This window comes from Vanrija pseudolonga, chromosome 4 (genome assembly GCF_020906515.1).
Source record: "Vanrija pseudolonga chromosome 4, complete sequence".
Taxonomy (NCBI): domain Eukaryota; kingdom Fungi; phylum Basidiomycota; class Tremellomycetes; order Trichosporonales; family Trichosporonaceae; genus Vanrija; species Vanrija pseudolonga.
In genome coordinates, this window is record NC_085852.1 from 3,059,324 (window position 1) to 3,084,828 (window position 25,505).

The window sequence follows — 25,505 nt, forward strand, 5'->3', positions numbered from 1 at the left end:
CAGACAGCCTCCTTGCTCCCGTATGCTTATCGTAGCGGTGCAGGGGGTGTGGCGCGGTGAGCGCAGCGGATCTGGCTGGGAAGACGACACCACACCACGAACACAACACAGCACGTCCTCTCTTCCCCTGGAGCCTAGTCTCCGGGTCGGAAACGTGGCGGCGGAGACACGACAGCGGCACGGCTCGGCTCGCTGCCGAGCCCTGGGCAGGGGAAATGCGTAGTGGTAAGGTTGGGATTGGGTTTGCGAGTGGATGATGCGGCTCGTGTGGCGTGGCCGGCGGGCGATGTGGCGCCCGCTGCCCGGCCGGCGGGGCCTTGTTTCGCATTGCTGTGTCTTGTTGTTTGTTTGTTTGTTTGTTTGTTTACTCTTTGTGGTGTGTGTGTGTGTGTGGCGGGTGGGAATTGAGTAGTAGGGCAGCTCGAGCAGCAGACGGACAGGCTTGTTTATTGGAACGAGCCGGTTGGCGGTAATGTAGCCAGCTAAAGCGTAGTGGCAACCAACCAACCCCCACACAATGCAGATCGCAACTGATTCCAGGCAGCTTAATCCCCCTTTAGTGCAGCTCGAGCTAGACAAAAGTGTGGTAGCGTACAAAGTACGTTTAGTGATGTGCATTTTGCGCTTAGCGGTTTGTTTGTTTGTTTGTTTGTGTGTTTGCTTGGGTGGGTAAAGCAAGAGTCGAGGTGTGTGGCGGACACATGGCCGGTTATACAGAGTTTGCGCTAGGTGTGCCCGGCGGTCTCGAGAGGTCAAGGCTGTTGCCTTTTCATCCTCTTTCTCAAGGACTAATGTGCTCGCAATGCTAATGTACAATCAAACCAAACCATTCATCTATCGAGGAGAGAGAGAGAGTAGCGGGGCGAGCGGGCGAGCCAAGGAGCGAGGCGGGGTGACTTGACGACGGCGGGCTGTGCTCTGCTCTCGAGTGAGTGGACACGGGACACGCCGTCCTCGCCAACCAGCAAGCAACAGCCATCCACACGTCAGACGGGAATCAAGACAGACAGACAGACCTTGGACTCACTCTACTGCGACTGCTGCTCCACTAACGCCCGCCCAGTCACTGCCGCTGCCGTCGAGGACACTAGCCAAGCGCAGATATCACACCCGCAGCGCCATGTCTCACGAGGTGTATTGTATCTCTTGATCCGGTCCACGGCCAGCCGCGGCTGCGGGGCTGTGGCGTGCTGTGCAGGCGACTGCCGATGGCTCGCGGCCAGTGCCGATGCTCGCTCATTTAGTACATACAGTGACTGAAGGCTCTGCCGAGGGGCCTCGGACTGACTTGTTACCTTCTTAGCACTTGTGACTTGCGCAAGGTGTCTCCGAGTGCCACAGGGTGGCACTTGCAGCTTGCAGCTTACAGTTCCGACTTGGTCCACGAGTCGGCTAGGACAAGGCCCCGCCAGCCAGCAGCCAGCTAGCTAGCTAGCTACGCTGATGCCGCATCGAAGGCAAGCTCGGCTCGGCATGCACCAGTATGTACCACCAGAGGACGCATCGAAACCGTCCCGTCCGTCAGGCGGCACGAACCTCGACCACCTCGTGCCGCTCAAGCACCGCAGCGAGCCGAGCGCACGAGTGCAACCAACCTCCCCTCTCGGCCCGACCCGAGGCATCTTTCTCCGAACTCACATACCCAGTACATAGCGGCGCTTCGCATTCCATTCCCCGACGACTGGATGGCCGCCGCCGTGCGAACATTCGCCGCACGCCCGCCCGCTGTGCTGACGTCACCATGGGCGGACCTGCATACCTCGCTCGCTGGGCCGCGTGCCAAGACGACAGAGGAGCTGGGCAACTCTGCGTGGCCGAGCCGCACGGCGCGGCGTATCAGATTAAGAGTCAACGTCTGTCTGCGGACGCAAGTACGTGACGTCGTGCGTTCGGTGCGGCGGGGCGCGGGGCGACGCCGTTCGCGGACAGGTTCTGGCTGGTAATCTGCTACATACGCGGCGTCGCGGCTTCCACTCACTCACCTCTATCTATCAACCGCACTCTGCATATCGAACGCTAGGCTGACAACCCACAGTTGCAAGCACGCACGTACTCACGCACGCCCCATGTCTATGTACTTACATGCCTGCTGATAACATACACGCCGCACGCACGCGCTGCTTATCGCTCCCTACTCGGACGGCCCGAATCTCGGCGCGCAGTCGACGAATGGGGCAAGTAAGTAACTTGCCGCCAAGCGGGGTCTTGATGAAACGTGGCCAGTGGGCCGAGTGGGGGTATTTGGCGAGGTGAGCGAGCAAGGATGGGCTGTGGCGCCGGGTTGCGGGTTGCCTGCTGCTTGGCCCACGCCGCTGGTTTGTAGCCCGGCGCATGCATCGGCCCGGGCAGCCTGCCAGGTATCTATGCTTTGATGACACCCAGGCGGTGCCTATACTTGGTACTCCATTATCTCGTGTGGCAGCGCCGAGGTGGCCGCTCACCTGCCAACTTGAAACAATAACGTTCATCGCTGCACGGCTTTGGTACCAACAACAATGGTCCTTTGGACCTAAGCATAGACGGCGGCAGCGATGCCAGCGCCGACGAACACGGCCGCTCCGACAGAAGCAGCAAGCCCAGCCGCGCTCTTCTTCGACGCCGAGGGCTGGGTGGGGTCAGCGCGTCCTTTTTAACCAACTCACCGAGGCCGCGCCGCCGCTCCCAGCAGCAGTCGTAGACGAGACGACTGCCGCACCGCCGCCGCCGCCGCCAGCCGACGAGCCACCAGTCGAAGCACCAGTAGCAGCCGCAGTACCCGCACCACTGTCGTCAGCGCATCCCCCGGAACACGCACTCACCCCGCACAGCCAATGTTGCTAGGCGCCGGGCCCGGGATGGGACTCTTGCGCAGGTTGCACAGGTCGACGAGGTTGCAGATGTACTCGTAGATGAGGGACTTTTCTGTCGTCTTGGAGTTGACGTCTGGGTTGGCGTCCCAGCACGCGAAGCACCCCTCGTAGAGGTCGTATGATTTGGACTGGGGTGGGTTAGGCGGGAGGGAAGGGCGGTGAAAGTCGACTCACGGAACAGTAGGTCGAGAGACAGGTCTGGTCGTTGGTCGGGCAGGAGAGCGCCCAGAACGCCGTGCACTCGTCCTGGCAGCCCGAAGAGAAGGCGCTGACCGAGGACGCGGAGAGGGCTGGCATGGGTCAGCTTGCTCGCTCGCTGGCTGGTACTCACCAATAGCGGCGATGAGGGCGGTGGCGGGGTACATGCTGACGACGGTGTGGGTTGCAATCAGACGAGACCAGCCCCCCCTCGTCCTCTGTCTTATATGTATCCCTCGCCGACGGGGAGCACAAACACGCGTCTTGTTCGACCCAGCGCCGAGACGCGCCACGCCACGCCACGCCACGCCCCCCGTGCGCTCAGGCCTCAGACATGACACTCCCACCCCAGCGCCCCACTTTCCTTGCCTCTCCGGACTCCATTGCATCCGAGAGCTCTCCTCACGTCCGAAACAGACAAGGAGCCAGACTCGCTCCGACGATCGCCACGCAGCAGCCGGTGCAAGCGACGCGTTAAGCCACATGCAGGAGGTGGGCGCCTGTTTTGGAGCGGTGGGAAGCGAGCCGAACAAGAGCACCGCGGCAAGTAGTGCGGTATGCCGCGCGGGAAAACGCGTACAAGCATACAGTGCAAGCGCGAGGCCGAGGCCGAGGCTGCACTTCGAGTCGCTGGCGCGTGTTTACGCCACGGTGACTGCTCAGCGCGCGTGACCTGGCCCACTCCAGCTCCAGCCCAATCCCGAGACTCGCTCCGAAGGGCACTAACCACACCACCACGCTCGTGTTCTTTGCAGAAGCAGAAGGAACACAACGACGCCCCAATCCTGTGCACAAGCCGGATGGGTAGACTCGGACCAGCTAAGGCCTGGCCGGAAAGTGTGATTGTAGCCCCTCCAGGCCGGGGCGGAGCGGAACGTCTCGATGTGTGTACAGTACATGCGAGGTGCGTGCATCCACCCGTTGTGCCGGATGTCAGTGGGCTACACCGCGAGAGTCGCGTAGTATATGGAGAATATGGTGACCCCTGAGGCGCATTCGCCGTGGCTGAGGCAGCTCAGATGTTTCAGCCTCGTAGGGATCTCGAGTACGCGCTCAAGCCTCGCGTCTTCAAGCCTCGAAATGCTCGAGCCTCGGGGTTTGTGGTTTACTTGTAAAGTGTTGCGGCTTTTGGCGGTGGGCCCCTTGATATCACTATCTGTTGCCTGCGGATGGCCGCCGGCCATCCACATCACCTTGAACACATCACGTCTAGGCAGTCCTCTATAACTGTGGCCTCCCCCCACGTCCCGTATCTCTCCCTCCGCATATACTAACGACAGCTGTAGACTCCTGCCGCGCGAGTCGAGTGGGCCCCCATTTTCGCCACCCAAGAGACATGTGGCAACGTTGTGCCTGGATGTCAGAGACCCCTCGATACCTCGACGACCAAACTAACCTCGCACCCATCTCACTCACTGTCTTTCTCACCTCACTCGCCATGACTATAACAATAGACCACTCGACCCACCCGCACATCATCGACCAGATACTCGCCGCGGCGCCGCGCGACTCGCTGCTGAGGCTGCGCGCGACGTCGACGGCGTTCTGTCATCGCGCGGACAAGGTGCTGTGCGCACACGCCGTAGTCAGCCCCGTCCCGCGGGAGAACACGGTCAACCTGCACACCCCGAGCGCGACGCACCCTTTCGTCGCGGGCGCCGGGGAGCGGCTGCCCTTCGTCCCCGGCGCTGTGGAAACGCTCGACATCTGCAGCCTGCCAGAGGGCGCCGATCTCGTCCCGGGCATCGCGCTGTTCCAGTTCTGCCCCGTGCGCACACTGCGCCGGTTCGGCGTTGAAGCCCTCTCCCGACCGTACGCGATCCTCGGACACGTCGACACGGTTGTAGACTGTGTCGATACTGCCTCCAGCGACGCCTACCACCCTTCGGTGCAGATCACCCTCGCGCCGCCGGCGCGCCGGCGCGTCCTCCATGTCCATTGGAACGAGAACGAACCATACAGTCGCCTGTCATTCTCCGTCCCGGAGGGTGAGCTGACACCCTCGGCCATGGACGAACTGATCATCGTTCTCTGGCCGCGCTGCTCGCCTCTCAAGATCTTCTCCCGCCGCCTGCGAGGCCGACTTGGTCCCGCTCTCTCCGACTCCTCGTTCGAAGAACAGTTAACTCAGCTCCTGGGTATCGTCCGAAGCCTTCGTGAATTCATCTGTCTCGGAGGCACGGTCACCGCCGTCGGCCTTGAACGGTGCCATCGGAGCCATATGCGAACGCAAGTGCCGCCAGAGGAGCGCACTCTGCCAAACGATCAGTTCCGAGATTTGGCCCAATCTTGCAGGGACTGGCTTTGGTCACTGTGGGCCCGAGGGTATCTGGAGGAAGAACCCAACATCAGCTACATGACCTACTCCCAATGGCTCGATACGCTGAGTGACACCGACAAGACTATTCTTTCCCCGCCCGGACTTGGGTCCTCTGGTCAGTGGGCGGTTCTGGCGAGCGCTGACGGCACGCAGGGTCTGATGGAGATCAAACCCATCCAGAACAGATGAACTACCTCTTATCTTTGTATCATTGATATCCTGCGAGCACATTCGCAAGCCAACCAAGAATTCAAAATACATGCACAAGGGGCACATCCTACTCCTCCTCATCCTACTCCTCCTCATCTCCCTTGTCCCTCTTGAACAGCTGGCGGACCTTATCCTTGATCTTCTCCTTCTTCTCCTTGACGGGCGCCTTGGGGTCAACGAGGACGTCCCAAGCCTTCTCCCTCGTCCCACGGAACGGCTGCACATCGTCCGGGTCATCTTGGGACTCGGCATCGCTCGCGGCCGAGCTGAGATCGCCCTCGCTCTCATAGTACCGCACCCCGCCGGACGCCTCGTTGCGCGCCTCGTGCCGCTCCTTCTTCTCCTCCTGGTATGTGTCGTCGTCGCTTGACTTCACGGTCACGTGCAGCCCGACAAAGTTGCTCGCAAGGAACGCTTGTAGCAGGGGAAGCAGGTCCTTGTTCGGGCGGTAGGTGCCGCTGTCGTTGTCGATGACCAGTTCGTACGCTGTAGGGTCGAGCGACTCGCCGTCCTCCTCCCGCCCGTGGAGGTGCGTGGTCTCGACGGGTCTCTTCTCATTGGTCTCGCCGGTGGACCCTGGCTCTTCTGGCGCCTTGGGCTGGTCTGCTGCGTGGCGAGTCGCCTCAGACTCTGACGTGGTGCCGCCTGTTCCCGCTGCTGGCCCAAGTGACAACTGGCCGACATCGGGGGCGGTGTCTCCAGCAGAAGACGCGCCAGGGCCATCCGCGGTGTGCGCATCCGCTTTGTGCGCATCCGCGTTGTGCGCATCCGCTCCACGAGTGCTATCCCCGCCCTTCTTGCCCTGTTGGAACACTAGGTTGTGGTCGTGGGCCTCGACGACGCCGTCCTCATCGTCCACATCCTTTGGCGAACGTAGCATGCTATGGCTTGGGGCATCGTAGTCGAGGTTGCCGTCTTTACCGGCCGATGCGCTGTCCCCAGCGGCAGCCTGCCCTGTTGCGCCTGAACCGGACGCCGCTGCCCCATCGCCGCTCCGATACTTGCGCACAAAGAACTCGCCCGAGTACGCAATGTAGCTCTGTACGTCAGCCACGCGTCCCTCGCACACACTCACGTCGATCTCTGAGTGCATCGCGTGCTTGCTGAGCATGTCGATGCCAAACTCCTTGCCCGTCTCGGTGAACCGCATGAGGCCGTCGAGCGTGATCACGAATGTGAAGATCCGGTGTCCCTCGCCCCAGTGTGCCATGTCGAGGAAGCGCTGGGCCATCGCCTTACCCGGGCCGGGCAGGCGACCATACTCTGTCGTCTTGTCGTAGTGATACACACGGCGGTGCTGCTTCCGCATCGCACCACCCATCATCGCGCCATGCAGCCCGCGCTCGTCGAACATCGCCTTGATGAATGACTTGAACTCGACGTAGCGGTGGTACAGCTCGTTCGGGACCGGCCCGCGGAGCTGTAGCTCGTTGGCCTGGAAGCTAGCCGTCAGCTACGCAAGCCACAGCCCACTCACTTGGCCTTTTCCGTTCCTTCCTGCGTGCTGGTCGTGCCGACCATGGCCCCGATCAGCGGTGAGTAGTGGATAAACCACCGCGAGGTGAGCGAGTACATCTTGCCGCACTCGTCCTCGGTCGTGCCGAGCACCTCGGCCGAGATGTGCAGCGTGGGGTCCTTGTCCCGGTTGGCGGGGTGCAGCTTGCGGACAGCGTGCAGGCCCCATGCGCGGGTCGACGCGCCGCGCTTCTTCAGCTCCCAGTCTCGCGCGTCGCAGCGCCACCCGTCCTCGAGCGCGCCAGACGACAGCACGACCTTGCCGAGCCGGTCGTCCTTCGAGCCCACGTCCTCGTCGTACACGCGCGCCGTGAGGAGGAACCCCGACGCCGGGACGCCAGCGACGACCCACTCCGCCTCCCAGCGGGGCTCGGTCGTGCTGTGTGCCGTTGGGCTCCGGAAGCGCAGGAACGGGTCGTCCTTGTGCCGCTTGCCGTAGCGCGTCCCCTCGTCGCCGTTGGCTGCGAGCTGCGCGAGCACGTACGGGTCGGACGAGAGCTGGCCCACGTCCGCAATGGGCAGGTTGGACGCCGAGTGAAAGACGATGCGCACGACGTACGTCTTGTCTTTGGACGGCGTCAGCTGCGTCGAGTCGTACCCGCCTTCGGGCTCGCTGTCGCTCGACTCGGGGGCGTGTTGCTTGTCCTTGGCCTCATCCTTGGGGCTGCCTTTGTTGGCCGACTGCTGGCTGGTGTCTGGCGCGTCAGAGGACTTGACCGTGTCTTTATCGCCACCCATCGTTTGTCAGGAGTGAAGAGAGTGAAAGACAAGAGGGAAAAGCTGTTCCTCGACGTCGGCGTCGTTGTTGTCGCCGCGCGATGTTGTTCCTTCCCGGTGAGGGGCTGGCCGGCTGACGTCATGGCAGCAGGGTAGTATTGCGATGTGAGCTGCGGTCTATTTTTTGTGGCCCCGTGACGCAATGCATCGGCATGAATGCCGCGTTATGGAGCAACTTCGAGCTGTCGGATGCAAACCAGAAATGCGTGAGGAGAGCTTTAAGCTGCCCGAGCGAGGGTTGCGAGTCGAGCCTACCAGTGGCGCCTCGAGACTGTGGCGCCGAGGACGCGTGCGTTGCGGCGCATACCATAGTGGTTTCCAACTAGCGCGTCTGTACTTGTTACCCGGCTCCAAGCTGCATCCACTCTGGTGGGTATCTGATCCGTTACATCAACAACCCAAACATCGATCCGTCTGCCCACTGCCGTAAACACCGCAACACAATGATATGTGCATCTCGGTGCCCACCACCCAGCACAACTTGGAGCTGTCGGCCCACTACGACAACCTCGCCGCAACGTACTCATCACTTAAGATCAAGCTCGATGTCCTCGGGGCCATCACCAAACTCCATCACCACCGAACCATTGAGCGAGCGCGCGTGAACGAATGATTCAAAGGCGTGGTGTGGCTCGCTGTCCGTCGTCACTTTACCAGACACGCTGGACGACCATGGGTCGACGACGGACAGTCGTTGGGGCACGCCGTTACGCGACTCCCTCGGCCTGGTTGCCTTTTGACGGGCAATCTCAGATACCTGCCCCTCGCTGTTCACGCTGAGTGCGACCCTTGGGGCGAGGCTGTTCTTGGCCAGATGTTCCTTGGGAATGGCCGTCGCCGCAGTGAAGCGCGACACGAACTTTGCCCCGGTGGAAAAGACCACGTCGAGAGCACCGTTGAGCTCGATATACCCGGCCATGGCTTGATGTTGGTCGTAGACGAGCCGAATGTCGCGATTACTGCGAACAACCACCGACGAAGCCTTGCTGTTGCCGTTTATACGGGTCGAAACGTCGGCCCAGAAAGGCACGAAGGCATACGCCGCCTCGACGAGTTTACGTGTGAAGGTGCGGTCGATGTCGGTGAAGGTGTATGAAATGGGCGTGGGCCAGTACGCCTGGGAGATGTTGGCGATCACTCCGTGCCTGCCATCGAGGTTGATACGGCGCGCAAATTGAACGCCTCGCGCTGTAATTGAACCAGAGAGTGACAACAGTCCGAGTTGGTAGGTCACCAGCGGGCCGATGTCGATGTTGTCCGTCGCCCGCGCGAGGAGTCGTCCAACGGGAGGGGTATCGCTCCCGGCAGTGATGTTGAGGCCTGCGTCAGACCGTATCGAGAGCGAGAACAGGCCGCGCGATTTGGACGGGACCTGGATGTTGATAGCGTATGCACCCCGGATTGCCGATCCTTTAATCGCCATCGTTGCACCCCCAGCACTGCTGGTGAGATTCACACGCGCGCCGGCACGTAACCGCCCCATTGGTGTATGGGTCGTGACGATGACCGTATTGGGCTTGATGGCTTCCGTCGCATACGAGATCGTGAGGACGGTGTGGCCAAAGCCAGTCACGTCAAGACCGAGATGCTGGTCAAGCTTAACGACGCAGCGGCTCGTGGTGGTGAGCCCGTCGTCTGCTGCCAGGCTCGAGCACTCGTGCTGAACAAGTTTCTCCTTCTGAATGTCAGCTGCCCGCTCGAGCCACAAGAACTCACTTGCTTCGGGCTACCAAGTCGCGGGGTATAATAACCATTCTCAAGCCTCGCAACGGATTCACGGAAGATGTAGTCGGGCGTACGGAGCCAGTCTTCAGTATGCCAGTACCAACTAACTGATCTGCCCGTGTAGCTGTCCACGTTTTCTAACGGAGGTTGGGGCAGGGCGACTGCCATCTGATGTGACAATGCATCGGCTCCCTCGTACTCGTATGGCGTCCATACTGGGTTCTTCCAGAAGCCGTCGTACCTGTGGAGGTAGGTCCCGAGGGCAATCAGCCAAGCACTGCACAGGCCGAACACCAAGAGGCCAACAAGCGACGCGGCGACGGTCTTGCCCTTGGGCCGTCCGAGTCTCCGAACCGTCTGGATGATTCGTCGTACGAGAAACTTGAGAATGAGGCCTGCCGCTGCCAGTGCGGCCTTGCCGTCGTCGGCTGCGTCCGCGCCTTCGCTGTTGGTCGCGAAAAATGCAGCGACGTGGGTGACTCCGTCTACAAACACATCGCCGGGAGTGCGGGGCTTTGGCGGAGCGTCCTTCTCGTTTGGTGAGGGTTGCTGTATCGTTGGGAGCAATGGCTTGTCGTCGTCAGGGAAGGCTTCGGCGTCTTTGAGCGACATGTTGGAGGAGACGAGTGGCAAGACGTAACGCAGAGAAGGGGTCTGTTATATGTATGCGGCGGCGTGGGTGGGGTAAGTGCTTGCTTGCCCTTGTTGCGACTCCAACCTCACTCACCGCAATGTGCCTGCCTACCTTGCCTGCCACAGCTACATAAGGGGGATCTCACCAGTGCATGTTTCAGCTCGCGCGGTCATCATGGAGAAGAGCGTCATGTCAGTGTCTTTGCCCCGTTGTGCCGTGAGGATGCCTGGATGCCAAGCCCGTCATCGAGCCGCCGGAACTGTGCCTCGAACCTTGCAGTATGTAGGCGCATCACACACAAAAGCAACGACCAAATACCAGGCTACACCTCAACTGAATCAAAATACAAGGACATGCCCTTCTCAGAACATCGGCTCTGGAACTAAGGATAGAAGGCTGCGCTAGCAACAGCTACGACGAGCACTACCCTCCTCACTGAAGCCGCACGCCCACCCTTGCTATTCTTCGACACCGACGCCTGAGGTCAACGTGAACAGTGCTTCCGACTCACCGAAGGAGCCGCGCTTGTCCCGGCCGCAGAGCTCGAAGAGACGACAGCTGCGCCCGTGCCAGTGGAGGAGGCAGCCGCTACACCGGTACCTGTCGCGACCATCGACGCGGCAGTTCCCGCACTGGTACCTGCCCCAGCCGTCGAAGAAGCAGTTGCGGCACCGGTGCCCGTGTCAGGCGTCGAGGTAACCGCAACACCGGAGTCCGTACCAGCCGTCGACGAGACAAGCGGCGCGCCAGAGCCGGTCCAAGGTGTGATCCCATGGCTCGCCGCCCCGTTCCAACCGGGGGCAGCACACCCGATATTGCTCGGGGCCGGGCCAGCGATAGTGACTTTGCGCAAGCTGCACTGGTACACGAGGTTGCAGATGTACTGGTAGATGAGGGACGTCTGCGTCGTCACGACGTTGGGATCGGGGTTGGCCTGCCAGCACGCGAGGCACGTTTCGTACAGGTCGTACGAGTTGGACTGGGGTTAGTAGGAACGGCGGGGCGGCTTACCGAGCAGTAAGTCGAGAGACAAGTCGGGTCGTTGCTCGGACACGAGAGCGCCCAGAAGGGGGTGCACTCGTCCCCGCAGCCTGGGGAGAAGGCACGCGCGGACAGGACTGGGGTTAGGGGGGTGCGCCTCGGTGCCACCTACCAAAGGTGGACAGGCCGAGAGCTGTGTGCATGTTTGCTCAAAGTGTTGGTTGATCTGTGCGCGATACGCCACAACCTCCTCCTCTTATGTTGCGCTGTCTCCCCATCTGGGGAATCGTCTCGGCGGAAGTACGCTCTAGTCCGGACTGCGCACCCTCGGTCATTCGATCGCGTATCGAGCGCGTTCGCTGCACTCGGTGCCAACTCGCTCCGACTTACATTGTGGCCGATGGAAGCAGTGCATTAGCCACCAACGCGCGCGGTATGAACAGCCCGCAGGCTATAAGTGTTCACGGATGTGGCAGGAAGCGAGGGGAGCCGAGCTCCGTGGTCCCGTGATGCTGGATAACAGACGCGGCATGGCCAATCTGGGCGCTACGATGCTATCGGCCAGCCGGGACCTTGAGCCACAAGCCGGCTGACTGTGCGGTGCCCCGGGGTTTGGACCGCCATCGCCGATTCTCGTATCTCCTCCTCTCCTCCCTCAGCAGCATGATCGACCACACGGCCCACCCGACCATCATCGACGCGATCATCGCGCACTCGTCGGCGCGCACATGGCGCGGCGTGTCCAAAGGGTACACTGACCGCGTGACGCGGCCTTTGCTGCGGCACGCCGAGCTCGAGGCGTGGCCTGCGGACGGGGCCGACGACGGCGAGCCGACATTCCACCTCATTGTCGCCGACACGCGGTGCGGGCGCCCGGCGAACCGCGAGTTCCGGCTGCCCTTTGCGCCGCAGTATGTCGAGGTGCTGAGCGTCGACTTTCCGAGCTTCCTGCGTTCCTTCAAGCTGCCGGACGCCATTGCGGCGCAGTTCACTGCCCTGCGTACCCTCAAGCGGACTGGCCGCTCGGCGTCGCGCCCGGACGCGGTGTGGCCAGGCGTCACGACATACGTCGACTACTTTGACGCGGCGAACAGCGACGCCGGCGCGAACAGCATCCTCCTCCCGCCCGGCGTGGAGCGCTACGTGCTCCACCTCCGCTGGGACCGGGAGAACGAGGCGGCGAATCGCTCGTCGATGGATATCACCAACACCGCCAGCATCCAGCACGCCGTGCTCGTCGTATGGCCGTCGATGAAGCCCCGTGTGGCGACGCCCGTGGGCGATCGAAGGCCGCCGGCGTGCCTCCTCACTGCGCTGAGGCTCGGCGCCGACGTCCTCGCTCGCGGGGGCTCGTTCACCGTCGTCGGCGCGGAGAGGATCCACCCCGACCAGCTGGGTGTCGCTGTGCCAGCCGGATATTCCATGCAGTTCGGCCTGCGCGAGTGCGCTGATGCAGTCGCGACAGTGGTACTCTCGCTCGTGCCCGGGTCAGACGCCGCGGACTTTGACGCGTCGCGACTGCGACTGTGCACCTACTTTGATTGGCGGACCGAAATATCTTCTTCAACAGACGGCAGGGAGAGCAAGGGAGGCGGCCATCGCAATCAGCCCGAGTGGTGGCGGGCTGGGAAGCGCATCAACCGGCACGTGGACCTCGACTTGTATTACAAGGTGGGTGGCTAAGGGGTGCGCCGCTGATCGAGCAGGAGAGTTACTCGCCAGAGTTTCCCGAGAACATAGAGTACCTCGATAGGTACATTTAGATCATAGTGCGGGAGAGATGCGGACGGCTTGGATGACTTGGTGCTTCCAGGATCGTAGAAAGGCATCCATGGTCTTCACAGAAGTGCCCGAGGCACTCCTCAAACGTACTGACACGACTGCCTCCTCATCTTCCCCGTCGCTTTCACTAGGTAGCCCAGCCCCAAAAGCGGGCCCCACGCCCACCCGCAAAAGCTGGACGAGTTAGGAATCGAACCAAAGGCCTTGTCAAATCTCAGGCGACGGGATATCTCGACGACCTTGCGAATGACACGCTCTACCAACTGAGCTACACGCCCGCGAACTGCACTCTGTGCTAGGCCACGACGGGGATCGAACCCGCAATCTCATGATGTACTCCTCTACGAGGTCGTAGTCATACGCCTTGCCATTGGGCCACGCGACCTTGGTGTTTTCGACTGTCGACGGACGCGTGTGAGTGGTCGCGCTCACAGGGTTCCTGGGAGGTGCGAGCGCGAGGAGCAGTTGCCGCCCACATGTGGTGCGCCACTGCTCGGCACGGGCTTGGCGCGCGGCGTGCCGCAATGGCTTACATATGTCGAGCTGCTTGCGAGATGTGTGCGATGGGATTGCGTGAAAGTGGCATGATCGGCGCCATGATCTGCAACTGCTGCCGCCACAGTGCCAAGAAGCCAGCGGCATGCATTATGAACCTCCTCCCCCCTCTACAACCTCTATCTCTATGATACGTCTAAGCCTAAACCTCAGGGGGGCTGGGCGTGAGAATCCACCACACGGTCTGGAGGAGGCGGAAGCCGCACAGCGCGCCAAGGGCCGCGACGACACCACCGCCGCCCGAGATGGCGCGGGAGACGAACGCGCCAAACAGGAGCGCAAGCACACCGCTCACACGCACGTCGCGCGACTGCACCTTCTTGAATGCGAGGAGGAGGGGGTCGTTGAAGATCTCGACCCATGTCGTGGTCAGGACGACGGTCGTGTTCATGGGGGAGCCGATGCGCTGGGGTGGGCGTTAGCAGCTGGCTCTCGCTCGCTGGCGGGGCGTGACGCCCCACTCACCTTGCCGATGATGCCCTGGAGACCGAGCGACGCCGAGATGAAGGCCAGGGCGACGAAGCCGAGCGGGTTGGTCCACGAGGGGTTGTGGCGCGTGCTGTGTGTGTCAGCTGGTGCTTCCCTCGCACTGGCACACGGCCTACTCACCCGGCGTATCCGCTCTGGCCCGAGTAGTGGTGTGCGAGGGTGGCCGCGGCAGCGAGGAGCACCTGCAGCAGGCTGGAGAGGACGAGCCAGGTGCGGCGCTTGGCGCCGATCTTGTCGCCGATGCGGCCCAGCGTAGTGCCGATGAGGAACGAGAGCAGCGAGCACACGGCCTGCTGGTCGGGCTTCTCGAAGCCATATGTCCGCTCTCCGATTGGGTCAAATGCGCGCGCAATGGCAATGCCCAGCTGCGCGACGTTGCCCGTCTGGAAACCACACCAGATGAAGCATGCCTGAGAGGCGTCAGTCTACGGCCCGAGGTGCAAGTCCCGCGAGGCGCATTCGTCGGGTATGTCTGTGGGAGAGGACTTGGCGGACTTGCGACGGTAAGACGGCGTGCCGAGCCGGCTCGCTCGCTCCACCGGTTTGACTACGTCGTAGCTCGCTGTCGTCGACGCAGGTACCCTCGTCGCCCACGACGACGCGAATGATGCCCAACGCCCAGGTTCCACTCACCGAGAAGGACATGGCACTGGTGTAGCCCGTCAAGAAACACGCATAGATGGAGACCCAGATACACTTTTTAGGATCCACCTGGGCCTGGAGGTATTCGACGCTTCGTGCGACGAGCGACTTGGGGCCCGTCTTGCCCGCCTCAATGTCGGTTTTTGACGAGTCGGTGCTTGCTGGCTGCGACATGGTGCGCGATGGGATGTGGGTGCAAAGATGGACGTCGCGAATGCAATGCAATGCAATGGCAAAATATATCTCGCGGCTGGTCGTTCGAGTCGTTCAAAACCCGGCACGGCTGGCGGCACGGAGGCGGCGGCAAGTGGTTGGTGGTGGTGTTGTTGCGGCTGCGCTTGGCGCGCATTTAACGCGGCCTCGGAGCTGCTGCAGTGCAACAGAGTCCAAGTCGGTCACCTCCGCCCCTGCAACCGTGGTACCACGACCCGTCTGCTTTGAGGCTTCCTACTCGGAGTTTCCCATCCGACCCTGTGCCCATGCACCCTGCGACTCGGTCCATTGTGCTCCTTTGTCGCTGCATTCTGCTGCACGCACGGCTGCACGGCCAGTGTCTCTTACTCTGCCAAGCATTGTTGCGACAAAGCACGACAATGGCTCGCAATCAGCAAAGATATGGAATCCCGCCATTTCCCCCACACGGGTCAGCCGAAGCCAAAATTTGATCCCGCCGGCGTGGGGGGGCTGACTTCCGACCGAGCCGAGGAAAGTATTTGGGCCTCTCTTTTGCCACGTTGACCACGTGGATCTCCCCTGCCCTTGGGGATTTGCATCCGCCCCCCGCCTGCGTTTTCGAGTCAAAGCCAAGTCGGGCCGACAAGTGTCAAGAATGTCTGGCATGGATAAGGATCTCGCTGGCTGTGGACATCTCGACGTGTTGCAACAACCTCTACAGTAACAAAACAAAACAAAAATGGCTCCTCCTCAGGCTCCCATCAAGGTCGGCGTCCTCGGCGCCACCGGCACCGTTGGCCAGCGGTAAGTAGACTTGTTGTGGCGCGGCGTGAGATGAGCCAGCGTTGTCGACCTGATTGCTGCCTCAACCGCCAGCAACTGTACCCCAATAACACAACACTGACACCCGCCAGCTTCATTGAGCTCCTCGCGACCCACCCCTACTTCGAGATCCACGCCCTCGGTGCCTCTGCCCGCTCCGCTGGCAAGAAGTACGTCGATGCCACCAAGTGGAAGCTGGTCTCGCAAATCCCCGAGAGCGTCAAGGGCATGATCGTGCAGGAGTGCAAGCCTGAGCCCTTCGCCGAGTGTGGTGTCGTCTTCTCGGGTCTCGACCACGACGTTGCTGGTGACATTGGTAAGTGTGGCGGGTTTGGCCCGACGACGGGCTTCGTCCGAAGCAATCCGTCGAGTCGATCAACGCCTTGCTCTCGATTCCACAACGCTAACACCTCTCTCAGAGGTCGCGTTCCGCGCCGCCGGCCTCAACGTCTTCTCCAACGCCAAGAACTACCGCCGTGATCCCCTCGTCCCGCTCATGGTCCCCCTCGTCAACCCTGACCACATCTCGGTCGTCCGCCACCAGCAGCAGGAGCTCAAGCTCTCCAAGGGCTACATTGTGTGCAACGCCAACTGCTCGACCACTGCCATCGTCGTGCCCCTCAAGGCGCTCGAGGTCGCCTTTGGCCCCCTCAAGACCGTGATGGTCACCACGCTGCAGGCCATCTCGGGTGCCGGCTACCCCGGTGTGTCGTCGCTCGACATCCTCGGCAACGTCGTCCCTTACATTGGCGGCGAGGAGGAGAAGATCGAGTGGGAGACCAAGAAGATCCTCGGCGGCGTCAACCCGGACAACAGCTTCGACCTGCACGCCAGCGCTCCCCTCAAGATCTCGGCCAACTGCAACCGTGTGCCCGTCATCGACGGCCACTTGGCGTGTGTGTCCGTCGAGTTCTCGGGCAAGAAGCCCTCGGTTGCCGAGATTGAGAAGGCGTTCACCGACTTTGTCACCGAGCCCCAGACTCTCGGCACCCCCTCGGCGCCCAAGCGCGCCATTGTCCTGCACGACGCCCCCGACCGCCCCCAGCCTCGCCTTGACTGCGACCTTGAGAAGGGCGCTTGTGTCTCGGTCGGCCGTGTCCGCGAGTGCGGCGTCCTCGACGCCAAGTTTGTCTGTCTCCTCGACAATGTCCGCCTCGGTGCCGCCACCTCGTCGGTCATCAACGCCGAGGTTGCCGCTGAGAAGGGCTACCTGTAAGCGACAGCTTGTGGTGCATAAAATCGTAGTTCGGGGGTATCGGGAGTAGTACTATTGCATTGTAGAGTGTCGGTTGCATTTGATTGTGGTTAGTGACGACGACGCCGTTAGCCTTACTGAAGCGGGGCACCATGGTGCCCTCAGCACTGATAGTCGGCTGATGTACAATCGTCCCAGGCAAGCTACACTGGCCTCAAGCTCATCGTGCATTGTCCGACCCCGGCACCGCCCAGCAGACTACTCACAGAAACGACTTGACCGCCGGCACTGCTAAACCCATTGCTAAACTATCGTCTTACTGCCCACGGAACCGAAGACAGACGAATTGTTCACTCCTCCCACACATCTCTCTCGGACTGCGTCATAAACGTGCAGCTGACCACCTGACCTCTGTTCAGTTCCAGGCCTAAGTCATGCCGCAGTTGTGCCGGCGCAACACGCACGCCAGTATACCAGCCGTGTGCATGCTGACTCAAGGAGCGGCCCGCAAGGCGCAATATAAGAACAAGAGGGGGGGCTGGTTGAGACCCCGCCCGCACTTATAAGCCGCCAGTGCTCTTGCTCATCGTCACTCATCGTTATCAGCCAGCTCTAGTCTAGCAGCGACCCCTCGCCACCTACCGTACCCGCAACCAACTCATCCGGCACACTCGCCCCCGCCCACACCCACACCATGAACCCCGCCGAGTCCAAGCGCTGGTCCGAGCAGAAGGCAGCCAAGGTCGCGACGTCGCCCCCGCAGGCCAACGGCAACTTCTTCAACTTCCGCCGCACGTCGATGGACCAGGCGACGGCCGCCAAGAGCGCCTGGCGCCGCGAGACGCCAGCGCAGCAGCAGGCCGCGGCGGATGCCCTCAAGCAGCGCCGCGACTCGACGGGCAGCTCGGGCTCGGCCAAGTCGTCGTAGGGGGCGTGAGAAGTGGATTGGCGTGCCGCGCACCAGCTGCGCTACCCGTCCGTACGATTATCAGATGACAAGCAGAGAGAGACAGGAAGAACATGAATCAGAAGTACGAGCAACGAGTGTACGCGAATGCATAGTGTGCAGGAGCAGGATGGAGGGGGTGGTGTGTTGCGGGTGGGGTGGCTGCGTCACATGCCCAGATGAGCAAGAGCAGCCGCGGCGTTCTGGAGTGGTTCGGCCCGCGCGGTTCGGGCAGGGGCGGTTGGCTCAACCTCCCTTTAGTATGAACGATCTGTGCTGTCCGTCAGACAGTGTGCCTGTATACAACCAGAGCTCTGTCGAGTTGAAGTGCATGGCGAGAGATGTCAAGTTCACTGCGAAGAGCGTAGCAAGAGATACTGCGTGCTAGCTGCGCTGCGGGCAGCAGCGGCGACGTCACTCTCAGCGCTCGGTACCGAGCCCCAGCCGCCTTCACAGCCATGCAAGATGCTATCCATACACCCAAACTCTACAATCTATCATCAAGCCTTAGTCTTAACATGGCTCTCAGTGGTCCCATTCGCGTCCCCCTCGAGATCCTCAAAGTCGTGCCCGTCCATGCCGCGCGCCTCGCGCTGGATCCGCTCGGCGTCGATGGCGTCGCGCTCCTGCTGCATCAGGACCTTGGAGTACTTGCTGCGCGCGCGGATCTGGGGGCCGTAGAAGAAGGCGACGAACGGCACGAGCGCGAGCACGGCGGCAAACGACGCCATCATCACGATCGCCCAGCGCGGCGTCATGCGCTCAAACATCGTGTTCGTCGCGAAAGCGATACAGCCGCCGATGAGGTTGCGCGCCGAGGACTGTCCCGCGATCGCGGAGGATGCAAAGACACCGTAGCACTCGCTGACGTACGTGAACGCGGTCACGTAGATCATGAAGATGGACGCTGTGGTCGTCAGTTGGGAACGAGGAGAAGAGGTGAAGGTTGAGGCGAGGTCGATCAAGTGCCACACTGCCACTTACTGATGACAACCACTTGTCCCACCGCCGATCCGATCCAGTGGATATTTGGGAGCGCTGTGAAGCCCGTGATGAAGCAGCCGATGGAGAACAGGATGCCTCCGGCCATAGGAGCGTACAGCCGCGCCTCGATGCCGCGTGTAGGCGCCTTCTTGCGGTAGAGGTGCTCCTGGATCTGACCGCCACACAGCCCAAAGACGGCGCCGATGCACGTCGTAAAGTACATCAGGCCGACTTGCTCTGTGTTGAAACCCCAGAGGTTGCGCATCATGTATGGCAGGCCGGCGATCTGGACGTAGAACACACTCCACTGGTTCTGTTAGCGGCTAGACACCTGGGCGTTCTCCAGCCACTTACTGCCAACGCCACCCATAGACTGAAGAACATGACAATGGGCTCGGTCGTAAGGAAAATGAACGGGCGGTACAAGCTCGTCGTGACAGCCGACCAGAAGGACACCTTGTCGACCTCGGACGCGTGCATGTACACGCCGCCGTCGGCCAGTCCGCGCTCCTTGCGGAGCTTGGCCGCGCGCCGGCGCAGGATAATGTCCGTCCGCGTCTCCTTGAGCCCGAAGACCACGACGGGGATCATGGCACCGATGCCGATCGTGTGGACGTACCACACCCAGCGCCAGGACGCGCGCACGTCGACATAGCCGAACACTGCGCCGCCGAGCCCGGTCGCAAAGTAGACGATGAAGCCCGAGATGGCCATCGGCACGCCGCGGTGCGCCGGGATGAAGATGTCCGAGATGGTCCCGCCGACCACTGACGTGCCGATGCTGCCTGCTGCGCCGAGGAAGAAGCGGGACATGAGCACCGTCGCCATGTTCTTTGCGCTGCGGCGGGGTCAGTGGGGCCTTGGGAAGCCTATTGCACGTACACGCCGTTGGCCAGGTGGAAGACGAAGAGCATGATCAGGGCGAACATGTACACTGGGTGCCGGCCAAACTCCTCCGAGAGCGGCGCAACAATCAACGGGAAGATGCCCGCACCCCACGCGTACAGGGCAATACCTGCCTCTGCCTCAAACTTGCGGCAGTGGAGGTGGGAACACATCGTGCCGGCTGAGATGGAGAAGGCCGAGGCGGTTGATGCTGCGGGCGGTTAGCACTGTTCGCGGGGGCTGTCACCGAGTGACAACTTGGCGCCCCCGACACTCTCCGGGGCACCCTGGGGCACACTCACAACACCAGAAAGTGTACAGGAGCACCACGGCCGTGATGAGAAACTTGCGCGACTTGGAGAAACAGATCGGGTTCTCCGGGCTGGCGGGCGGGAAGTCGACCCAGATCACGCGCTTCTCTGCGCCTTCGCCATCCTTGGACGGGATCGATCCGTACGAGCAGCCATCCGGCAGAGACTGGGGCGTGAGAGTCGCCTGTGATGTGCGCTGTGACAGGCGACCAGGGAGCGTTCGCTCGTCCGCGTCCGCGTCGGCAACCGAGGTTGGGGGAGCAGGCTCCTGGTGGCCAAAGGAGAGAGATTTGGTCATCGCGCGCGCTGGTGTCGTGGGGGGCCGCCGGCACACGACACACGCCCGTTATAAAGTAGCGTCAGAGGACGTGAGTGAGCAAGAGGTGCTTGTCAAAGTGAAGACACCGATGCACATCAGCTTTGTCCGGACGGGGATAGGCGGTAAGACGGCTCTGGCCGTGGATTGTGGTCATGCGAGTTGACGAGATGTGCAGGCTGGGCGAGAATGGCGGGCGGGAGAGCGGCTACCTTGGGCACGCTGGCCGCGGTCAACCTCTTCGTGTGGGAGTTTTCCGCGTTGCCGCTTGGCTAACCTGAGCTGTGGTCGGCACAGGGCACTCGGAACAGAGGCAGGAGACCGGTGATATTGACCAGTTGAGCCGACTATCACCCACCGACGGGCACGCAGGAAATGTAAAGGGCGACCGCCGACCCGCCACGGCGACTCCGAGGCATGCCGCCAAGCGAGGCAGGTTTACCCGCGGCCAAAGGAAGGGGGCGGGGCGTATTGGGGCGCAAGGGGCGCAATCAAAATGATCCGCGGGGCGCTGGAAATCATTACTGGAAAATCGGCGAGATGGCCGAGCGGTCTAAGGCGCTGTGTTAAGGTGTGCAATAGCATATCCGCAGTCTTCGGACGTGGGTTCGAATCCCACTCTCGTCAATAGAGGATTCGGTTCCTCCCTAAACTCCGATTCCTTTTTCGCTTTTGGATGTGGCGCTTTCCATGGAGAGTCCACTGACGCTTGGACCATCTCTTGTAGATCTTGCTCGCAGATCTACGGATACATGATCACGTAGATATAAGCTGTGGTCACGACGATACCCGACGGCTACAGCAACAAGACTGATTCCTATTACTCGCCACCATCCACAAGAACAACACCATGTCGCTCCTCGTTGAAGGCCTTGACCGACCACACGCGAGCGGGCTGACGCCGAGCGTGCGGCCAATAACCACCCCGTCGCGCCTCTTGGCGTGGCTCAAGCCCAAGGCACGCCGCGAGACGGACCGCCACCGAACCGAGGCCAAGACGTGCCAGCAAGAGCTGAGCAACCGGCGCTTCCACTACCTGGCGTACCAGCGTGCAGACGGCGCGACGTGGTTCGGCGCCGAGGTCGACGTCGACGGCTCGGAGAACATCGACGGCGAGTGGCGCTGGGCGCTGATCACCGCCGTGAAGCGCGACCTCATCTTCCGCGCCGACCACGAGGTCAAAGTCATCGGCTGGAGCGAGTACTCCCACCTCCTGGACCGGGAGGAGAGCAACGTGAGTGGGGTGGCAGCTGAGCAGGCTGACGCTCCTCCAGTACATGAAGGCGTACGACTTCTTCCTGCTCACGAACCGCGCGCGCGGGCTCGACGAGGCCGATCTCAAGCACTTGGCCCACCTGCATGCACACGACTGGGTGCGGCAGACCGAGGACCTGCTGCGCGACGCCAAGGGGTACGGCCACACGAGTGTGCTGGCTGCTTATTAGACGGCCCCGTGTGCCGCTGCGCGCCGGCCGCGCAGTGGCAACGCAAACGGCCATGTTCCGAGTTCCAGTTCCGTAGTATTCCAGTGTTGTTATCGTCGAATATCCCAGAAACATTGGTCTGTGGCGCTGTGGCGCGGGCGGAGCCGCATGCTCGGGCCTCTGGGAGCGCGTGCTGCCGACATTGACAGGGAGAGGCACGTACGCGCGCGCTGCGCCTCGCTCACGCTCGGACTCGCGCTGGTGGCCCCGGAATTGATGTGCGGTGAACCCGAGGTTGCGCGGCACACTGCTGCACTCCCTCCACTCGTACATACTCGGCGCCGCTGCCGGGCACGCTTCGTCGCGGTGACCCGTGCATAGATCATGTGGCCGCGGACGCCAGTTGACAAGACCACATAGACTGTTCATGATCTTACCACTGCCCACACCACCATGTCGCTCACGATCACAGGGCAGTGGTGGCTTGTTCCTTTCCTTTGCACGACGCCGCTCGCTCCACGACGCCAAGCTGACCACTCAGACCGTCAGCGCTCGAGGCCCCACCTCGACCTTCAAGCGGGTAACGCACCTCGCCTACCGGCGGCGGGGCGGCGAGACGTGGTTCGCCGGCGACGTCGACGACGCCGCATGCCACCGGGACAAGACGGGCCGCTGGTGGTGGGTCATCTGCCCCGCCGTGCCAGGCGCGGCAGAGGTTGCACACCGGCTCGACCACGAGGTCAAAGGTATCCGGAGGAAGGAGTACGACCGGCTCAAGCGAGCCGAGGAGGCCGTGGTGGGTGCAGGTGGCGCGAGGGGAGGCCGATACTGACCGTACCCAGTACTGGCCGGCCTTCCGGCTCATGTACAACCGCGAGAGCGCCGAACTCCTAGCCCACGGCCGCACCCACCACCCGCTCACCGAGGCCGAGCAGACCAAACTCATCGCACGCGCGCACACCTACGCGCACACGCGCGTGCGTAACGCCGAGGGCCGCGCCACCGCCAACCCCCAGGCAAGAGTGTACCATTTCGAGGCGCTCTAGGTTGTTTGGTGGGGGGTGGTGGCGTCATGACCGGTGGGTCCTCTCGGGTCCTCGCTCGTGGATATGCATACTTCAGGGCCGGCCCGTAGCATGTGGACGCCGGCGTGTGTATTCGATGCGAGGATAGTGGATACGGTAGCAGCACGAAATTTTATGCATGCTCGATGGCGGCGACAGTGCTGGTGCTAGTGCTGGTGTCGTCGACCGCGAAATCCTCGCGCCGATTGTCAGCAGCCTCGTCTACCTGATCACTGCGGTCTCCATTCCTGGGGACCCCGGGCTGCAATGCGGCCGCAGCGGTCGGGAGGGGAGCCGGTCCGTAGAAGTACTTATCAGTAGCATGAGCTCGCCAAGAGCTGGGCTTCCCAAAAAAAAAGTTCGCCATGTCAGCAGCAGCACCACTCACGTTCCAGCTCGACGCGACTGACGGCGACGCCTGCGCCGCGTCGGTGACCGACAGCCACTTCCCGATCCGCATCGCGTCCATATTCGTCATCTTCGTGACCACGCTGCTGGGCACGCTGCCGCCGATCGTGTGGCGCAAGTCCAAGACGATCCCTCGGGCGCTGTTCGAGTGAGTCGGTGCCACGACGTGGCTGACCCCAGCTTTGCAAAGTACTTTGGCACAGGCGTCATCATCGCCACGGCGTTCGTACACCTCCTCGCGCCGGCGGTCGAGGAGCTGGGCTCCCCATGCCTCAGCCCCGCGTGGCAGGAGTACGACTACCCGTTCGCGCTGGCCATGGCGGCCGTGCTCGCCATGTTCTTCGCCGAGGTCGCCGCGTACCGGCTCGGCACGGCGCGTCTCCTCCGCCTCGGGGTGCGCATTAGCGAGGAGCGGAACGAGGAACGGAGCAGCGACGTCGAAGCCCCGGGCAACAAGCCCGACCCGCTGGCCAAGCCGGTCGACTGCGACGAGGCGGCGTGCGCCGAGCCCGACTGCATCGAGCCCGACTGCGGCGACCTCGAGTGCTGTGACGAAGACGACGGCTCGCTCTCCCAGCCCCCGAGCAACGCGGAAGCCGCGGCTCAGCTCATCGCTATCGGCGTGCTCGAATTCGGCATCGTCCTCCACTCGGTGATTATCGGGCTCACGCTGGCCGTGAGCGACGAGTTCATCGTGCTCTTCATCGTCATCGTCTTCCACCGTACGTCGTGGGGAGTGAGTCGGCGCTGACTGTGTGTCCAGAAATGTTCGAGGGCCCGGGACTTGGATCGCGACTCGCGACGCTGCCTCTGCCCAAGTCGGCCGGCTGGATCCGGTACGCTGGCGCGATCCTCTACGCGGGCTGCACGCCGGTCGGTATCGCCGTCGGGCTCGGCCTGCGCGAGGGCTTCAACGGCAACAGCGGTCTCTTCAACGCCGTGGCAGGTATTCTTGACTCGCTATCGGCCGGAATCCTCATCTACACCGGCCTCGTCGAGCTCCTCGCGCACGAGGTGCTCTTCAACCCGCGCATGATGGGCGCAGAGACCCGACAGCTCGCTTACGTGCTGAGCTGTATCGCCCTGGGGGCGGGCCTGATGGCGCTGCTGGCCAAGTGGGCGTAGAGTGCTGATAGGCTTGTAGACACAATGTATCTCGCATGCTTGGAAGAGTGGGTCGCGAGGAGCAAGAAAGAAGATTCTGGTTGCTATTTATCGACGACCCGAAGACCCGGACAGGCGTCGGCTCGGTTACAACGGCCAGGGCAACAAAGGGTGCCGCATTGCCGAAACGGCCGATACCCGGTCCCCACCGCATATAAGGCCCTCTCTCCCCGCATCTCTTGGCTGCTCCTCACTCACATCACAGCACAATGGCAGCATCCGAAGAGCACTGGGACGGCGAGGCGTACAAGGAGCGACCGGGAACCCGCGAGATGGCCAAGGTCAACGGCGAGACCAATGTCCCCAAGGCGCTCGCGGCGGCCGGCATCGACCCGAAGTCGTTCAAGTCGCTGCACCTGCTCGAGGTCGGTGCGGGCGTCGGCACAGTCACGCCGTATCTCGCGGACATGTTCGCAAGCGTGCATGCGCTCGAGCCCAGCCCGTCGATGCTGGCCCAGCTCGCCAAGGAGCCCGTCGCGACCCGCGACAACGTGACCTATTCGCAGCACCCGGTCACCCCGTCTACTGGCGCCGAGTTCGCGACCCCGCTCCTCTCGCCCACGCCGGCCGACCACGAGCGCAAGCTTGTCCCCCCACGTGCTCAGTTCGACGTCGCGATCTGCACGCTCGTGGTTCACCACGTCGACGACTTTGCGCCCTTCTTTGCCGGCGTGCTCTCGCTCCTCAAGCCTGGCGGCCTCTTCGTCGCCATCGAGTTCAGGAAAGACGACGACGGCCACGACTTGTCCAAGCAGTACCATCTGGAAGTGGCGCCCGAGCTCACGCCGGTCTCGGACGACGACTTCAAGTTCCCGAACGACAACCACTTCCGCACGGCCTACTCGCACGAGTCGCTCGGCGCCTTGTTCAAGAAGAACGGGTACGTCGACGTCGGCGCGACCGACGTCGACAGCTGCCAGGCGTTCGGGTACGACGGCCGCAAGGCCGTTCCTGCTATTGCGGCGTGGGGAAGGAAGCCGGAATAGGTGGGTTGTGGTGATTGGGGTCCAACTGACGACCAAGATTGAGGACATATCTAGAAATACAAGACTTGCACGCGAGATGAATCACAGGCGATACCCAGGATTACGTTCGTTTGCACTTCAGCTCATCACATCACCTGCATACAAGTACA

The 25,505-nt window shown here is 62.0% G+C and overlaps 13 protein-coding genes and 3 non-coding genes across 17 annotated transcripts; 8 read left to right on the top strand and 8 right to left on the bottom strand.

Annotated features, from left to right (window-relative positions):
- Positions 1 to 2,509: 2,509 nt before the first annotated feature.
- Positions 2,510 to 3,214, bottom strand: LOC62_04G006474 (uncharacterized protein; the record flags this gene model as incomplete). The annotated part of the gene is made up of 5 exons (XM_062773044.1): positions 2,510 to 2,605; positions 2,643 to 2,763; positions 2,799 to 2,977; positions 3,024 to 3,139; positions 3,181 to 3,214. 5 exons carry the CDS (start codon positions 3,212 to 3,214, stop codon positions 2,510 to 2,512), a joined length of 546 nt encoding a protein of 181 aa, XP_062629028.1.
- A 1,271-nt stretch (positions 3,215 to 4,485) lies between these two features.
- Positions 4,486 to 5,633, top strand: LOC62_04G006475 (uncharacterized protein; the record flags this gene model as incomplete). The annotated part of the gene is made up of 3 exons (XM_062773045.1): positions 4,486 to 5,035; positions 5,317 to 5,360; positions 5,521 to 5,633. The coding sequence occupies 3 exons, from the start codon at positions 4,486 to 4,488 to the stop codon at positions 5,554 to 5,556; spliced, it is 630 nt and encodes a 209-aa protein (XP_062629029.1). The 3' UTR covers positions 5,557 to 5,633.
- On the bottom strand, positions 5,610 to 7,830 carry LOC62_04G006476 (uncharacterized protein; the record flags this gene model as incomplete). Its single annotated transcript, XM_062773046.1, has 3 exons — positions 5,610 to 6,616; positions 6,653 to 7,019; positions 7,055 to 7,830. 3 exons carry the CDS (start codon positions 7,828 to 7,830, stop codon positions 5,660 to 5,662), a joined length of 2,100 nt encoding a protein of 699 aa, XP_062629030.1. The 3' UTR covers positions 5,610 to 5,659.
- Positions 7,831 to 8,395: 565 nt separating this feature from the next.
- LOC62_04G006477 (uncharacterized protein) lies at positions 8,396 to 10,206 on the bottom strand (the record flags this gene model as incomplete). The annotated part of the gene is made up of 2 exons (XM_062773047.1): positions 8,396 to 9,547; positions 9,586 to 10,206. 2 exons carry the CDS (start codon positions 10,204 to 10,206, stop codon positions 8,396 to 8,398), a joined length of 1,773 nt encoding a protein of 590 aa, XP_062629031.1.
- A 404-nt stretch (positions 10,207 to 10,610) lies between these two features.
- Positions 10,611 to 11,498, bottom strand: LOC62_04G006478 (uncharacterized protein; the record flags this gene model as incomplete). Its single annotated transcript, XM_062773048.1, has 5 exons — positions 11,382 to 11,498; positions 11,240 to 11,346; positions 10,740 to 11,207; positions 10,682 to 10,706; positions 10,611 to 10,624 (listed from the first exon to the last, which is right to left on the bottom strand). Exons 1-5 carry the CDS (start codon positions 11,410 to 11,412, stop codon positions 10,611 to 10,613), a joined length of 645 nt encoding a protein of 214 aa, XP_062629032.1. The 5' UTR covers positions 11,413 to 11,498.
- Positions 11,499 to 11,872: 374 nt separating this feature from the next.
- LOC62_04G006479 (uncharacterized protein) lies at positions 11,873 to 13,008 on the top strand (the record flags this gene model as incomplete). Its single annotated transcript, XM_062773049.1, has 2 exons — positions 11,873 to 12,880; positions 12,916 to 13,008. 2 exons carry the CDS (start codon positions 11,873 to 11,875, stop codon positions 12,970 to 12,972), a joined length of 1,065 nt encoding a protein of 354 aa, XP_062629033.1. The 3' UTR covers positions 12,973 to 13,008.
- Positions 13,009 to 13,166: 158 nt separating this feature from the next.
- Positions 13,167 to 13,269, bottom strand: LOC62_04G006480. The gene is made up of 2 exons: positions 13,233 to 13,269; positions 13,167 to 13,202 (listed from the first exon to the last, which is right to left on the bottom strand). It is a non-coding gene; the product is annotated as a tRNA-Ala (tRNA).
- An 18-nt stretch (positions 13,270 to 13,287) lies between these two features.
- LOC62_04G006481 lies at positions 13,288 to 13,376 on the bottom strand. Its single transcript is given in 2 exon segments — positions 13,288 to 13,324; positions 13,341 to 13,376. It is a non-coding gene; the product is annotated as a tRNA-Arg (tRNA).
- A 232-nt stretch (positions 13,377 to 13,608) lies between these two features.
- LOC62_04G006482 (uncharacterized protein) lies at positions 13,609 to 14,903 on the bottom strand. Its single transcript, XM_062773050.1, has 4 exons — positions 14,669 to 14,903; positions 14,156 to 14,445; positions 14,012 to 14,105; positions 13,609 to 13,952 (listed from the first exon to the last, which is right to left on the bottom strand). Exons 1-4 carry the CDS (start codon positions 14,849 to 14,851, stop codon positions 13,689 to 13,691), a joined length of 831 nt encoding a protein of 276 aa, XP_062629034.1. The 5' UTR covers positions 14,852 to 14,903; the 3' UTR covers positions 13,609 to 13,688.
- Positions 14,904 to 15,544: 641 nt separating this feature from the next.
- On the top strand, positions 15,545 to 16,978 carry SPCC1827.06c (putative aspartate-semialdehyde dehydrogenase). Its single transcript, XM_062773051.1, has 3 exons — positions 15,545 to 15,655; positions 15,766 to 15,989; positions 16,093 to 16,978. Exons 1-3 carry the CDS (start codon positions 15,591 to 15,593, stop codon positions 16,887 to 16,889), a joined length of 1,086 nt encoding a protein of 361 aa, XP_062629035.1. The 5' UTR covers positions 15,545 to 15,590; the 3' UTR covers positions 16,890 to 16,978.
- Positions 16,979 to 17,562: 584 nt separating this feature from the next.
- Positions 17,563 to 17,796, top strand: LOC62_04G006484 (uncharacterized protein; the record flags this gene model as incomplete). Its single annotated transcript, XM_062773052.1, has 1 exon — positions 17,563 to 17,796. The coding sequence occupies one exon, from the start codon at positions 17,563 to 17,565 to the stop codon at positions 17,794 to 17,796; it is 234 nt and encodes a 77-aa protein (XP_062629036.1).
- A 518-nt stretch (positions 17,797 to 18,314) lies between these two features.
- On the bottom strand, positions 18,315 to 20,292 carry atB_2 (Efflux pump atB; the record flags this gene model as incomplete). The annotated part of the gene is made up of 5 exons (XM_062773053.1): positions 18,315 to 18,721; positions 18,799 to 19,111; positions 19,153 to 19,636; positions 19,681 to 19,894; positions 19,986 to 20,292. The coding sequence occupies 5 exons, from the start codon at positions 20,290 to 20,292 to the stop codon at positions 18,315 to 18,317; spliced, it is 1,725 nt and encodes a 574-aa protein (XP_062629037.1).
- Positions 20,293 to 20,844: 552 nt separating this feature from the next.
- LOC62_04G006486 lies at positions 20,845 to 20,937 on the top strand. Its single transcript is given in 2 exon segments — positions 20,845 to 20,882; positions 20,898 to 20,937. It is a non-coding gene; the product is annotated as a tRNA-Leu (tRNA).
- Positions 20,938 to 20,942: 5 nt separating this feature from the next.
- LOC62_04G006487 (uncharacterized protein) lies at positions 20,943 to 22,977 on the top strand (the record flags this gene model as incomplete). 2 transcript variants are annotated; one of them, XM_062773054.1, is made up of 3 exons in its annotated part: positions 20,943 to 21,544; positions 21,585 to 22,530; positions 22,577 to 22,977. In XM_062773054.1, 2 exons carry the CDS (start codon positions 21,161 to 21,163, stop codon positions 21,753 to 21,755), a joined length of 555 nt encoding a protein of 184 aa, XP_062629038.1. In that variant the 3' UTR covers positions 21,756 to 22,530; positions 22,577 to 22,977. The 2 variants fall into 2 exon arrangements, with proteins under 2 accessions (XP_062629038.1, XP_062629039.1); XM_062773055.1 differs by lacking the exon at positions 20,943 to 21,544 and having other exon boundaries at positions 22,188 to 22,220; positions 22,276 to 22,530.
- Positions 22,978 to 23,041: 64 nt separating this feature from the next.
- Positions 23,042 to 24,331, top strand: zrt1 (Zinc-regulated transporter 1; the record flags this gene model as incomplete). Its single annotated transcript, XM_062773056.1, has 3 exons — positions 23,042 to 23,354; positions 23,387 to 23,928; positions 23,970 to 24,331. Exons 1-3 carry the CDS (start codon positions 23,164 to 23,166, stop codon positions 24,329 to 24,331), a joined length of 1,095 nt encoding a protein of 364 aa, XP_062629040.1. The 5' UTR covers positions 23,042 to 23,163.
- A 21-nt stretch (positions 24,332 to 24,352) lies between these two features.
- On the top strand, positions 24,353 to 25,456 carry LOC62_04G006489 (uncharacterized protein). The gene is made up of 2 exons (XM_062773057.1): positions 24,353 to 25,356; positions 25,394 to 25,456. Exon 1 carries the CDS (start codon positions 24,580 to 24,582, stop codon positions 25,354 to 25,356), a length of 777 nt encoding a protein of 258 aa, XP_062629041.1. The 5' UTR covers positions 24,353 to 24,579; the 3' UTR covers positions 25,394 to 25,456.
- The last annotated feature ends 49 nt before the right edge of the window (positions 25,457 to 25,505 follow it).

Bases quoted from the DNA above. Each gene is read 5' to 3' on its own strand.
- LOC62_04G006482 (XM_062773050.1), bottom strand. From the start codon at position 14,851: ATGTCGCAGCCAGCAAGCACCGACTCGTCAAAAACCGACATTGAGGCG. The intron at 14,446-14,668 runs GTGAGTGGAACC...GACGCCTCTCAG, and splicing joins CCAGTGCCATGTCCTTCTCG to GCATGCTTCATCTGGTGTGG. The intron at 14,106-14,155 runs GTGAGTAGGCCG...TGACACACACAG, and splicing joins GGCCAGAGCGGATACGCCGG to CACGCGCCACAACCCCTCGT.
- SPCC1827.06c (XM_062773051.1), top strand. From the start codon at position 15,591: ATGGCTCCTCCTCAGGCTCCCATCAAGGTCGGCGTCCTCGGCGCCACC. The intron at 15,656-15,765 runs GTAAGTAGACTT...GACACCCGCCAG, and splicing joins ACCGGCACCGTTGGCCAGCG to CTTCATTGAGCTCCTCGCGA. The intron at 15,990-16,092 runs GTAAGTGTGGCG...CACCTCTCTCAG, and splicing joins CGACGTTGCTGGTGACATTG to AGGTCGCGTTCCGCGCCGCC.
- LOC62_04G006489 (XM_062773057.1), top strand. From the start codon at position 24,580: ATGGCAGCATCCGAAGAGCACTGGGACGGCGAGGCGTACAAGGAGCGA.